Raw genomic sequence first — 12725 nt, forward strand, 5'->3', positions numbered from 1 at the left:
ATGAAACCTACATTGATTTTTTTTGTTACCTCCTCTTTAATCTTTAATAACATCTCTGGTTTCATTCTTCTAAGTTTTTGTTAAACTGACTTGCATTCAGGTTTAATGGGAAATGTGTGGACTACTATATCACTGCTTAGCCCCGTCATATCTTGATATGACCAAGCAAAGACGTCTTCAAACTCTTGGGGTAGAATCTATTTTTCATCTCTTTCCACAAATCTCAATAGCTCATTAGGGACTTCACAATCTTCTTCATCTTCGCACTCATTGACTTCTTCTAAACACAATGATCACTCAAAATCCATCTTGTAACTGGCCTCAGGAACAGTTATGCTAGTATTATTGTGACATTTACATGAAATTTGGCTCAGATATATTGGAATGTAAAGAATGAAGAATATAGAATAAAGAATATGATGCAAAAAATGTAATGCAAAAATGCGAAGAATGAAAGTGATTGTCATTTGAGAAGAAAAGTATATTTCATTAATTGACAGGATAATCGTTGAGGTTTACAAAAAGTTCCATAGATACTTTTAAGATGATAATACAAATTATTTCTGAGCATTACTTTGGACTGACCCTAAAAATTAGAGGGAAGTCTTCGGCTGTCCAATTCTCGAGCTTTTCACCAGGGAAACAAGGATGAATTCCAGCTATAAACTTTCCTAGTTGGTTGCCCCGGTAATCATGTTGATTGATAGCCCCTTCAGAGCTTCTCCCATCCACTCCTCTTCCTTTGTCAGCCTCTCGATCTCGATGGCACTGGTTAGTTGTTGTTCTATGTCGTACACTCCTCTGAATTTGAAAGAGTTCTTCAGAGGAGGGAAGGACATGTGTTCTCCGGGGACGTCCTCTCCTCTCAATCTAGTTTTCCTCACTTCAGCCCTTTTCTTCAGCTTTTGGCCACGCTACTTAAAGGTGGGTTTAAACCCGAGCCCGAAATGGTCTCTCTTCCATTCAATAGTTATGGGTCGTACTAGCCCTTGTAGATATTTTCTCAGTCCTTTGTTGTTCTCGCTCCTCTTCCTAGGGTTTGCCTCACCATCATCTTAGTACAATCTGACAGTGATGGGCGCAGAATCTTGTTTCCTTCGGTGTTAATAAATTCTAAAGCCCTGAAAGAACATTCTAAGGTGTCCTCATTGACGTCGATGTAGGGGGTATCGGACGTTACAGAAGCAATGATTTCTTGTTCAACTCCGATACTGACCAACCTTCCATTAATTAAGAATTTCAGCTTCTGATATAGGGATGAAGGAATTGCCCCTGCCACGTGGATCCAGGGTCTCCCCAATAAGAAGTTGTATGTTGGGTGGATGTTCATTATCACGAAGTCAATGTAGTAAATAGTAGGCCCGATCAACAAGGGTATTTTCATTTTTCCCATTACATTCTTTTGGGTTCTGTTGAATGTTCTGATGATGTTATGATAAACTCTCATGTGTAAGCTATCAATGGGAATTCTTTGTAGTGTAGCCAAGGGCATTACGTTTAGTGCAGACCTATTATCTATCAAAACCACTGGTAAGACATGGTTATGGCAGTGCACCGTGATATTTAAAGCCTTGATGGACCTCATTCCTCCTTCTGGGATCTCATCATCAGTGAAGGTGATGTAGTTGTCTGTAACTATGTATCCCACGATTTGGTCCAACTTATGTGTCAAGATATCCTCAGGGAAAAATGTCTAGTTAATTACTTTCAGCAAGGCGTTCCGATGTACTTCTATGTTGATCAAGAGAGATTTTCGCCTACTGTTTGTAAAGCTGCTCCACTACGTTGTATTCACTATGCTTTAGAAATCTCAAAAATTCGCGACCATGAGCTTCATTCATGGGCTCATTTATGATCAGTGAAGGTTCTTCATTGAAAATTTTTGGCACCACCACCATCTTGGCTTTGGCTTTTGTCTTGTCTGTTTCGGTGGACGTCTCAGGAAAGTACCATCTTCTGCTTCTTGTGAAGTGGCCAACCTCACTTACTTCTTCTAAGATTGACTTGTTTTTCTCGCTTACCTTTTCGGGAGTCTTTGGCCCCTCTGGTATAGATACACTAGTTGTATAACTCCAAGAAACTTGTCGTGTGTCCTTGAACGGGAAGGTAGATAGAGTTGTAATCACAACTTTAGGAGTTATTGACGATGAACTCTCGTTTCCTGGTCAAACTGTGAGACTACCAACTTCATCATCCCTGTTATCCCATTAGAGACATCAGTCATACAAACGTTCATCTCTCGTGGGTTCTCCTCTTAATTGAAGAATTCTACCTCCCCGTTGTTCATCATCTCCTGAAGTAATCCTCAAAATTCATGGAAACTCTGGATGTTGTGGTCCTTTCATTGGTGATATTCACAATATGTTTTACGTCCCGATGGCATTGGCTTGGGATTACCTCTAATCATTCCCGATGTGCACAGCTGTATGAACACCCAGCTGAGAGGAGATTTGACTTCTGATACATCTCTCTTTGTTATCCTGATCTCCCTTTCATCAATCATATTGACTCCTTGCCTCCCATGATAGGGTAGGGCGTGAGCATTCGTAGATGGTGTTTTGAATTCCAAGTCTCCGATGTTAATGAGATTTTGTTTAACCTTTTTAAAAGTTAAGCAATTCATGATATCATGCCCAGCAATCCCTGCATGGTACCTGCAGTGAACGTTGGCATTATACCAATGAGGGTAAAGTGGCTGTAGCGAAGTCAACTTATAGTGGCATACTAAATCTACCTTCAAGAGCGAGGCGTAGATTTCTAAGTACGGCAATGGTACTGGTGAGAAAGTTGGTCTCGTGATCTCTCTTCTTGGCTCTCTGTTTTAATGGGTGCTTGCCTTCTCTTCCCTAGATTAAGTGATTGTAACACTAGCTATGTAGTTTTTCTGGTAAGTGCTCGCGTGGTTCACCTCACTTTTCTTCTTTTTAAAATAGGGCTTCTTCGATCCTTCTCCTCCTTCAATCTTGTCATTCCTATGGAATTCTCGATTAGCTCACCAGAAATGACCAGGTCGGCAAAGTTCTTGGTAGCATTTCCTAACAGATGCCCCAGATATAGAGCTTTCAGGGTATTCACGGAAATAAATGTATCCTCCTTTTCCAGCAATGGGGGTTGCACTTGTGATGCCACATCATGCCACCTTTGAGCGTACTGCCTAAAGGTTTCGTTGTTTCATTTCTTCATATTTTGCAGCGTCAGTCTTTCAGGTACTAGGTCAATGGCATGATGATATTACTCTAAAAATGCCTGGGCCAAATCCCTCCATGATTTGGTATAGGATTTGGTTAACTAGTTGTACCATTTGGCCGCCAATCCAGTCAAATTGTCCTGGAAGCAATGTATCAAAAGCTTCTCATTCTCAGTATAGCCTGTCATTCTCCTACAGAAAATGGTGAGGTGAGCAAATAGGCAAGTGGTCCCATCGTATTTTTTGAAGTTTGGTACTTTGAACTTTGGGGGTAATATGAGATCAGGAACCATGCTTAGCTCTATTGCGTCCATTCCGTAAAAAGACTCGACTTTTACTGACCTCACCCTTTCCTCTAGACTTTTCAAATACTGGGTTATCTCACAATTAGCCTTTTCATTTTCTGTTATCTTATGAAAGTCGGGTGGGATCTCCTCTACACCCGATTCGATAGGCCTTACCCTAGCAGCTGGTGGGTAATTTATTTGGAATGCAGGCTCTGTGTGGTGTTGTTGATTAGCCAAGTATATTTCGGGGTGAGTCTATTGTAGAGGTGTGATCTAACAAAAATGTGCACTGGTGTGAAACTAAGAGGATGTGGGGGGTCCGGTGTGAAACCCGAAGGGTGTTGAGGGTCGGATGTAAACCCAACAGGATACGACGATCCCGGTCCAAAATGTGGGGGATGCGATGGTTGGTCAACCACAGTCTTTCTAGTCGTAGAATACTTCTTGAATATGTATTCGATCTTTTGTAGTAGACCAAGTTATGAGTTTTCCATTTTTTTCTTCCATTTTACTCAGTCTTTCCCTCATTTCATCTTGGGTTTCCCTGTGGTCTTATTCAATTCGGGCTAGTCTCTCTTCCATTTTCTTAATTGACTTACGAGAACTGTACGGGTATGAGATGTATTCCAGGATCACTACAAATGATAAGAAATTCTATTTTATTATTTGGTGAATTATTAAATGAATGAATTGGTTTAATGCAAGCATTAAGATTTAAACATTAGAAAAAACATGAAAATACAAATACAACCGATATTGATTCCAAAATAACTTAGTTCGTACAAAAGTTCTCAACAACACATAATGCCTAAGCACTTAGGCAAATAGAGTACATCCACAAGGAACTAAATATAAAATCTAGCCTTGTCCCTTAATTTCTCGAGTTATATCATCAACTCTATGACGTGTAGTTCTTCCTCTGATTTCGGGATCATGAAAACTCTCAGGGTTGTCGCTTCTTCAGACAACTCGTAGACTTGGCGAGAAACACTGCTGCCCTAATCTATTGCCTTCTTTATTTCTCATGATGCCTCTGAATGGTGTCCTTAGCTTGTCGTAGCGTAATTCCCAGTTCTGGACTAGTCAGTGGTCAGCTTTCCTCACGCTGCTGGATTCGTTGATGGCACCTTTGTACCATGACTTCTAACTCATCAATCTTGTCTTTTAAGGCTTTGTTTTCTTGCTTGGTCATCTCTCGTGGGGATGAGTAGATCAACTCTCCTACCTCCAACTCTGTTATCCTCTTCTTCAATACCTCATTCTCTCTTTGAAGAAGGAACTCGTTGTTGTTGTTAGGGTTTTAAAAAGTCTCTTCTAAGCTAATCAGCTATGACTCGAGATGCTCAATCTGTGCTCGCTTCTGTGCCAACTCTTGATTAGCCTCATCTCTTTGTTCTCTCAGTCTCTGAGAATGTTGCATGGCTCATTTCTTTTCCTCCTGGCTCTTTCTTGCGCTTCTCTCTACCCCGTCGAGTTTTATCTTTAAGGCCTTAGCAGTATGATGTAGACCTTGGGCTCTCATGTTCTTCTCTAGGTCCCTGAAATCCCAGTCCAGAGCATCGAAACTCTCTTGGACTTTCTCTTTTTCTTTGGCCAACTGCTTTATCACCCCGTCTTTCTTAATCAGCTCAAGCTCCCACATTGTCTTTTCATCCGAAAAGCTTCTTTGTTCTTTCTCTATCTCTAGATTCATCAACCAAATTTCCTCTCTCAAAAGCTCAGCCTCAGTCGGGAGCCTCCTCAATCGCTCCTCCATGGTCAACCCATCCTCCAAATTCAGCTTCAGGGTGTTGTCATTGATCCTTCCTGACCTCCAAACCTCGTAGGTTAGCATAACTATAGGGTCTATCATCTTGAAACTCATAAGGTAGGGTTTCTACCATGTAGTGTAAATCTTTTAGATATGCTCTCGATAACCTGGGCAGAGATAGAAAACTCTGCCTCCTTCAGACCGTCTAGTATGAACTATCGGGTATTGAACTATCGAAGTGTTATCAATTGAGTATAATCAACTGCTCCCCATAATATGCGTAACATCACAAATCTATCGTTGTCACACTTGTAAAATATGTCTTTCTTGGGCAACCAATAAGATTTACATACTATCTCGGTGTCTTTTATGTTCCGGAGGGCTTCAACCCAATATTTTCTTTTGTGGTGTTCCGGGATTTGGCACTTGTCGAGGAAGTCCACTAAAGGATAGAAATCTGACTGATGCCTTCGAGCCCAACCTTTATCGACTATCCAGGAGTGATTTCACCACCATATTAGAAACATCGATGCACAACCAGTAAACTGACCTCCCCCGATTGTTTACACTGGTTTAGTGACAAGAACATTTCTGCTAGGATGGCCGGTGTGGGATTTGTCTTTCTAGCAATAACTTTGAAAAAATCGCTTAAGGCAATGTCGAAATGATCCTCCCTCCTTGGGAAAACTACCAAGCCATATACTGCGAGCACGAAGTGATCTCTCCTCCTTTTGGATGGCGTCTGTTAGTAAAATCAAACTCTTCAGCTGAGCCCAAGAGATCTCCTCATCGTGAATGTACTCCTCAACCCATTCTTTGGTCTTTCCCGTCAATGTGATCATCTTGGTTGTGAACCCCTTTGGTCGGATCGCCTTGGTGTAAAGGGAATTCCTCCTAACATTTAGGATGTTTAGCAGAGTCGTATATTCTTCCAGAGTAGGGTCATGTCCACTTTACCGAAAGTGAAGCAATGATAAATTGGATTCCAATACTCAATGAAGACTTGAACCACAACTACATCTATTAGTACCCTTAGCAACTTGACGATGTCAACGTATACTTCTCTGAATAATATATTTTCATTATTATCCCAGCTGGCCCAAATTCTCAATAACTCATACCAATATGCCTGCATGACACTCACAAACACTTTCTCTGGAAAAACTGACTCTTCGGGAGCGGCAATACTTTCCCCAAACTATGTCTGCCCATACTCAGACCAGGTATGAACATTTATCGCGTTCTCAGTCCTATCGAGAGACATTACTGCCTTATGCTCTTTTTACAGTAACTAAGTAATCTGGGAATGAATACCGTCTATGCAATAATATGACATGAAAATGAAAATGACACATGCAATCAAGAAACAAAGAGACAAGTTAGTAACATTAGATTAATTCATAAAAAATCAAGGAATAATTAGCAAAAATTTAAAGAATTGGATGTAAAACCCACTAAAGACAATTAAAATCCTAACTGTATGCACTATAGTTCTCCTAGGTTATCCACATGGCTCTAGCGGGGTAGGTTTACTAAATTCTCTACACGTTGCAGGGTTCTAGCAAAAGTTCCTGAGCAATTCTTACAACCTGCTAAGGTTAACCCCGATTCTAACCCATTACAGACTTACGAATCGGGTTCAGGTCAAAGGGTCACACCACTTAAAGCGTACCTCAGATATGATATTCGGATATGCAACTTAGGATGCTTTCCAAAGATATTTTATCAGACCCACACAAGGAAGCCCAATTAACCTCATGGGGTGTGACGTTTCTCCCTACTTAGGTAAATCGGGTTAGAGCTCGGGTTTAGAGTTATGATATGCCTCAATCTTAAATAATTGTGTCAGCATTAACCAGAGAGAAAATCTATTTTTTCTTTTGAAATAACATAATGAACCGTAAATTAAATATGATCGAACTCATAATTTCCAAAATCATAAATATAGGGTAACCAACTCGTGGCTCGACTCTCAATTTTAAAAAAAAACAAAAGTCCCCAGTGGGGTCGCTAAGTTATCAACACCGTTTTTTGCTCGGATGGGAAAAAGACTGATACCGACTCAGGGGTTTTTCTCTTTTTAAAATAATTTCGAAATGTGAAGAGTCACCACCAATCATTTAAGGTGTGATTGGGACACCGTAAAAACTGGGTGATTTTAATAAAACATTTTATTTTATAAAAATACCAAGTTGTCTGCGAAAATCCAAAAGTCAATTTCGGGAGTCAGTTATGCGTGGAGAAGGATTAGCACCCCCACAAGCGCCCAAAAATTAATACCTAGTAGGTTACTCTATATTTAAAATCGGAAACTTTGAGTTTGATCTTTATTTAATTCGAAAATCATTACGGATGCAAAGAGTTGAAAAGGGTATTCATTTATTAAAGCCGATAGTGTTCGCCCCCTAGCATAAACGTGGGAGATCAATTATTGTGCTCGATAACCAAATATTGCCTCATTTTTTAGAAAGTCATGATGCGGTTTTGAAAATGAGGTCGAATTATTTCTAGAATCACCAGTAGTCACCCCCTGAGCATGATTGCGGGAGATACACGATTGTCCTACTGTTACTAATGAGAGTCAACCTTAGATTAATGATAGTTGCTCCTGCTCCCAGTACCCGACTAGTCTTTATTGTTACCTACGCGTTAAATCAACACACGTTAAGTATATACTTAATGAGACATAATATTGTAAAGAATATGCAATTTATACATAAGTATCTCATGACTATTTAATGACGAACTAAATCGCATACTCCATAAGGATCAGATAAATCCTTCTAAGTTAAGCTAGATTTTTCTTTCATACAATCATCAAAATTATTCTTAGTAGTCCCAGCAATACCTATCCTTCTGTATATTTTTCCCAATTATTCTTTATTTGCCCTATGTATGCTAAGTGAGAAAGTAATGTACATGCATTGCACCAAAGTGTCAAATGGTCCTTTATCTTTTATAATTTCATGAGCGACACCTTATATATCGTTAATATACCGCTATGTATTTTCATTTATGGTATCCTTTCATGCAGAGTATACACTGTTATACATTTTCATTTATGGCATCATTTCATGCCAATTATGCACTGTTATACATTTTCATTTATGTCATCCTTTCATGTCATTTATAGATTGTTCTTTATCTAACTTGTATTAGTGGCACCTTTCTGACAAAATGTACCGTTAGACATTTAGTCTTTTATCCTAAAGGCATTTAATCTTTCTTCTAACTTGCATTATTGGTACATTTCTACCAAATGTACAGTTAGGCATTTAGTCTTTTATTTTAGAATAGTTTCTACTCTAATAATTATTTATAATATCAATTAACTCTTTCAATTCATTAAACACTCTATAGTTTACAGTTGTAGTACCAATATAGTCTTTTCCTGACATTTCTATAATTTACGTGGTTTGAACGCCCGCTACCAATACAAAAATTCATATACTTATTATGAATTTCTTAACTTTTTGCACACAAAGTGCCCATACGAAATTCATAAACTTATTATGAATTTCTTAGTTTTTTGCACACAAAGTACCCATACGAAAATTCATAAACTTATTATGAATTTCTTAACTTTTTGCACACAAAGTGCCCATACAGAAATTCATAAACTTATTATGAATTTCTTTGTTTTTGTACACAAAGTGCCCATACGAAAATTCATAAACGTATTATGAATTTCTTAACTTTTTGCACACAAAGTGCCCATACGGAAATTCATAAACTTATTATGAATTTCTTAACTCTTTGCACACAAAGTGCCTATACAAAAATTCATAAACTTATTATGAATTTCTTAGTTTTTGCACACAAAGTGCCCATAGGGAAATTCATAAACTTATTATGAATTCCTTAACTTTTTGCACACAAAGTGCCCATATGGAAATTCATAAACTTAGAATGAATTTCTTAACTTTTTGCACACAAAGTGCCCATACGGAAATTAATAAACTTATTATGAATTTCTTAACTTTTTGCACACTCAGTGTCATTTGGTAATCACCATACATATATCAATCAATCATACATCTATGACTACCGTAACATATAAGTACATAATAAATGCACTCACCTAGCTTTCCTCGCTATTGTATCCAAAATGAAAAGTTGACTACTCAAGTACGTTGCCTTTGCCTTTCGTTTTGCTTGACTCCGGAGCTTGATTTCGATCTTTGGCTATGGAGGAAAGCTGTTCACGAGAAAAAAATAAGAAATGAGATGGTTTTTAACTAACTTACCCTTTTCCCTTATTTCTTTACATTAATACCTTAATAACAATAAATTTTAAATTCATTTTATTCCAAATGACCAAAATGTCCTTTTAATCATACATAGCTACAATTTAGTCTAAACCAATAATCTAAAACATTTATCATCTTTTATCAATTACTCAAATAAAACCTCAAATTTTAAAACTTTTCACTAAAGTCTCTGACATGATATTTGGGGTATTACAATTCTCCCCCTTAAGAAAATTCATCCTCGAATTTAAAGACTTTATGATTTTACCACAACACTTCAACTAGAGTAATCGTTTTGTTACACGGTTTCTAGATTTCTTGAGTCCAGATCTGTATTGGTTCTTTTTCATAATTAAAATCTTATCCAATCTCTATTTTCCCCAATGTAAGAACATGGAATGGATTTGATCGGTAATTAATAAGCAACGACACATAAAAACATTGTAGTTCTTGTCCATTTCGGGAGACAAAAGCTAACTGATAAAATCTCATAAGGTTCAATAATTCTCGGACTCAATCCAAACTGCAATACTTCCTTCCAAAGCGATACTTTCAGAAAAACATTATCACCTTCTTGCTATTCAATCACTTTTCTCTTTAGATCAGCATAAGACTTTTGTCAATCGAAAGCGATCTTAGAATTATCTTGGGTAACTTTCATTTTATAATCCATTTCTTTCATTAAATCAGTCCAACTAGATTTCGATCTTTTAACTCAAACTAATTTAATGGTTTTAACATTTTCTCACATATAAAGCTTCGTATACCACCATCTTGATGTTCGATTAATAACTATTATATCAAGCAAATTCTTCTAAAAACAAATATTTTTCCCATGACCCATTTTCCATTCATGAATCGAGATTGATTGAAACAATTTAGAAGATACTTGATGTTCATCTTTTTCTCTAATAGTACGTCGGACATTTTGCTAAAATTTACGTGATGGCTCTTTTCAAACCAGGCCACCCAACCGACTCTTTAAATCTTGGTACCTCTTGTTTCCACCTGAATGCGTAGTCAACAGACTTAATACCTCAACAATAATATCTTTCTAAATTCTTAATCATCGGGAATACAAAGTCTCCCATGATAATACGAAAATCCGTCGAACCTGACATCAAAAGTCCTTAATCTCTTCATTTTCTACTTATAAAATTCTTATTAAGAAATTTTCATCTTTCCTTTGTAATTCTATTATTAGCTCTAATAAAAACATCGGTGTAATCTTTAATTCATCCCACAGTGCCATTTTCATTCAACGCTAATTACACATCCATAACTCGTAAAACTACAAAAAAGGTTCTGAGCAAGTACCTCTACAACAACATTGGCCTTTCCGGGAAGATAATAAATGATCACTTCATTCACCTTTAAAGTTTATGTCAATCTTTTCTATCTCAGGTTCACTCTCTTCAATTCCACTAGTAATTTAGGCTTTTGTAATTAGCAAAACTATAGGACCGCTCACTATATAGATAATGACATCAAATCTTTTAACGCAACTCGACTACTGTCGACTCTAAATCATGCGTAGATAATTCCTCTTGTGAGTTATTAACTTTATCGAGGCATATGCCATAACCTTACCTTTGTGCATAAGCACACTTCCTAAACCGTTGATAGATGTATCAATAAAACCACAAAATCCTAACCCAACTCAAGTTGTATAAACACACACGTGTCTCTATTATAATCCTCTTTAGCATTTCAAAACTCTCTTGACCCTTTTTCGTTCTACAAAAGACATATATTTCTTTAAAAACTGGGTTAGCAGCAAAGCTAACGTCAAGTTTTTCACTAACTTTCGATAGTAACCAGCAAGCCCTCAAAGAAATCTGAACTTCAAGATCATTCTTTGGGAGTTTCCAATTACTATATCATGAGTTTTCTTATGATCTTTTCTTATATCATATGTTAAAACAACCTGGCCAAAGAAAGCCATATCTGCTAACCAAAATTTCACATTGGTATAGTTTGGCATACAAGTTCTTCTCTCAAAGAGTCTTATTTAACTGTAAAAATCTATGCTTAACAGTATAGGTTTATCTTTCTTTTCGTTAAAAACACAAATACTTTCCAAGATGAAATACTCGGACTGATAAAATTTCGATCAATCAACTCTTATAATTGAGCCCCTAATTCTCTTGGCTTACTTAAGTCATTTGATACGAAATCAGATAAACATATTCAATACCTTAATAACTATCAACTTTGAATTCCACCTTTCGATCTGGAGGTAACCCCAAGAATTTATCTAAAAATACATTTATAAATTCCCAATTTTGTGAAATTATCTGTCAATTCTACTTTAATTAATTGAGTATCTATCACGTTAACCATAAAAGCTATATATATATATCTTCCTGACATCATTTTTTCACCATCATTATCGATATCACCTTGAGCGAAGATTTTAATTTCTCTCCAAAAACTATAATTTGCATACCCTCTGCATTTTTCTTAACTAATCGTCTCTAAAGGCAAACAACTTATACTCAATATGATTTTAATTCATCAAATGACAATTTGTTGAAACATTTTGATATTTCGATATAACAAATTAAGTTAAATGGATTTTAAGATTTTCCAAATGATTTTCTAAGTATATTCGATATAACTATTCGAATATCAAAACATTACTCCAAATATTTCAAAAATCATTTTTAATCCTTACTTAAGTGTAAATTTAAGTTTTAATCATAAAACAATTTCAAAATAATTTTACAAAGTATTTCGAACCAATTCAAAGCCAAAAATTACAGATTGCTCAGAGGGAACCGATTCCCCCCATAGGAGGAACCGATTCCTCCCTAAATGGTTTTGGCCCTGAGATTTCCAGAATGCTCGGAGGGAACCGATTCCCCCCATAGGAGGAACCAATTCCCCCCTAAACAGTTTTGCTCCGAGAATTCCAGTATGCTCGAAGGGAACCGATCCCCCCCAAGGGGGTACCGATTCCCCCTTGTACAACGGTCGAAATATTTGAATTTTACACTTAGGAACCGATTCCCTTCAAGGGGGAACCGATTCCCCCCACGCTCCAAGCTGTTTTATTAAATGTTTTCACACTAAAACGGCTATAATATATTCTCTAATCATCCCCAACGTTCAGAAGTGATCCAAGGTGTATTTAAGCAAGCTTAGAAGTCATTGATCAACAACAAGAAACATCAATCAACTAGAATCAAGAGAGAATCAAAGAGAAAGCATCAAACCTCAAGTTTGAGTATTTCAAGCCTATTTTTCAT

At 37.1% G+C, this 12725-nt stretch overlaps 1 protein-coding gene across 1 annotated transcript; it reads right to left on the reverse strand.

Moving 5' to 3' along the window:
* Positions 1 to 570: 570 nt before the first annotated feature.
* LOC120138584 lies at positions 571 to 3501 on the reverse strand. The gene is made up of 7 exons (XM_039154033.1): positions 3299 to 3501; positions 2909 to 3154; positions 2398 to 2654; positions 2231 to 2293; positions 1785 to 2161; positions 1049 to 1693; positions 571 to 801 (listed from the first exon to the last, which is right to left on the reverse strand). The coding sequence occupies exons 1-7, from the start codon at positions 3499 to 3501 to the stop codon at positions 571 to 573; spliced, it is 2022 nt and encodes a 673-aa protein (XP_039009964.1).
* Positions 3502 to 12725: the final 9224 nt, after the last annotated feature.

The sequence above is a fragment of the Hibiscus syriacus genome, unplaced genomic scaffold (assembly GCF_006381635.1).
Source record: "Hibiscus syriacus cultivar Baekdansim isolate YM2019G1 unplaced genomic scaffold, ASM638163v2 tig00110694_pilon, whole genome shotgun sequence".
NCBI classification, from domain to species: domain Eukaryota; kingdom Viridiplantae; phylum Streptophyta; class Magnoliopsida; order Malvales; family Malvaceae; genus Hibiscus; species Hibiscus syriacus.

Excerpts from the sequence above, each read along its gene's own strand:
- LOC120138584 (XM_039154033.1), bottom strand. The coding sequence starts at position 3,501 with ATGGACGCAATAGAGCTAAGCATGGTTCCTGATCTCATATTACCCCCA. Across the intron at positions 2,655-2,908 it reads TTAAAAAGAAGAAAAGTGAG|GTACCATGCAGGGATTGCTG; the intron begins GTGAACCACGCG and ends CGTTCACTGCAG. Across the intron at positions 2,162-2,230 it reads AGAACCCACGAGAGATGAAC|GAAACGAGAGTTCATCGTCA; the intron begins GTTTGTATGACT and ends CAGTTTGACCAG.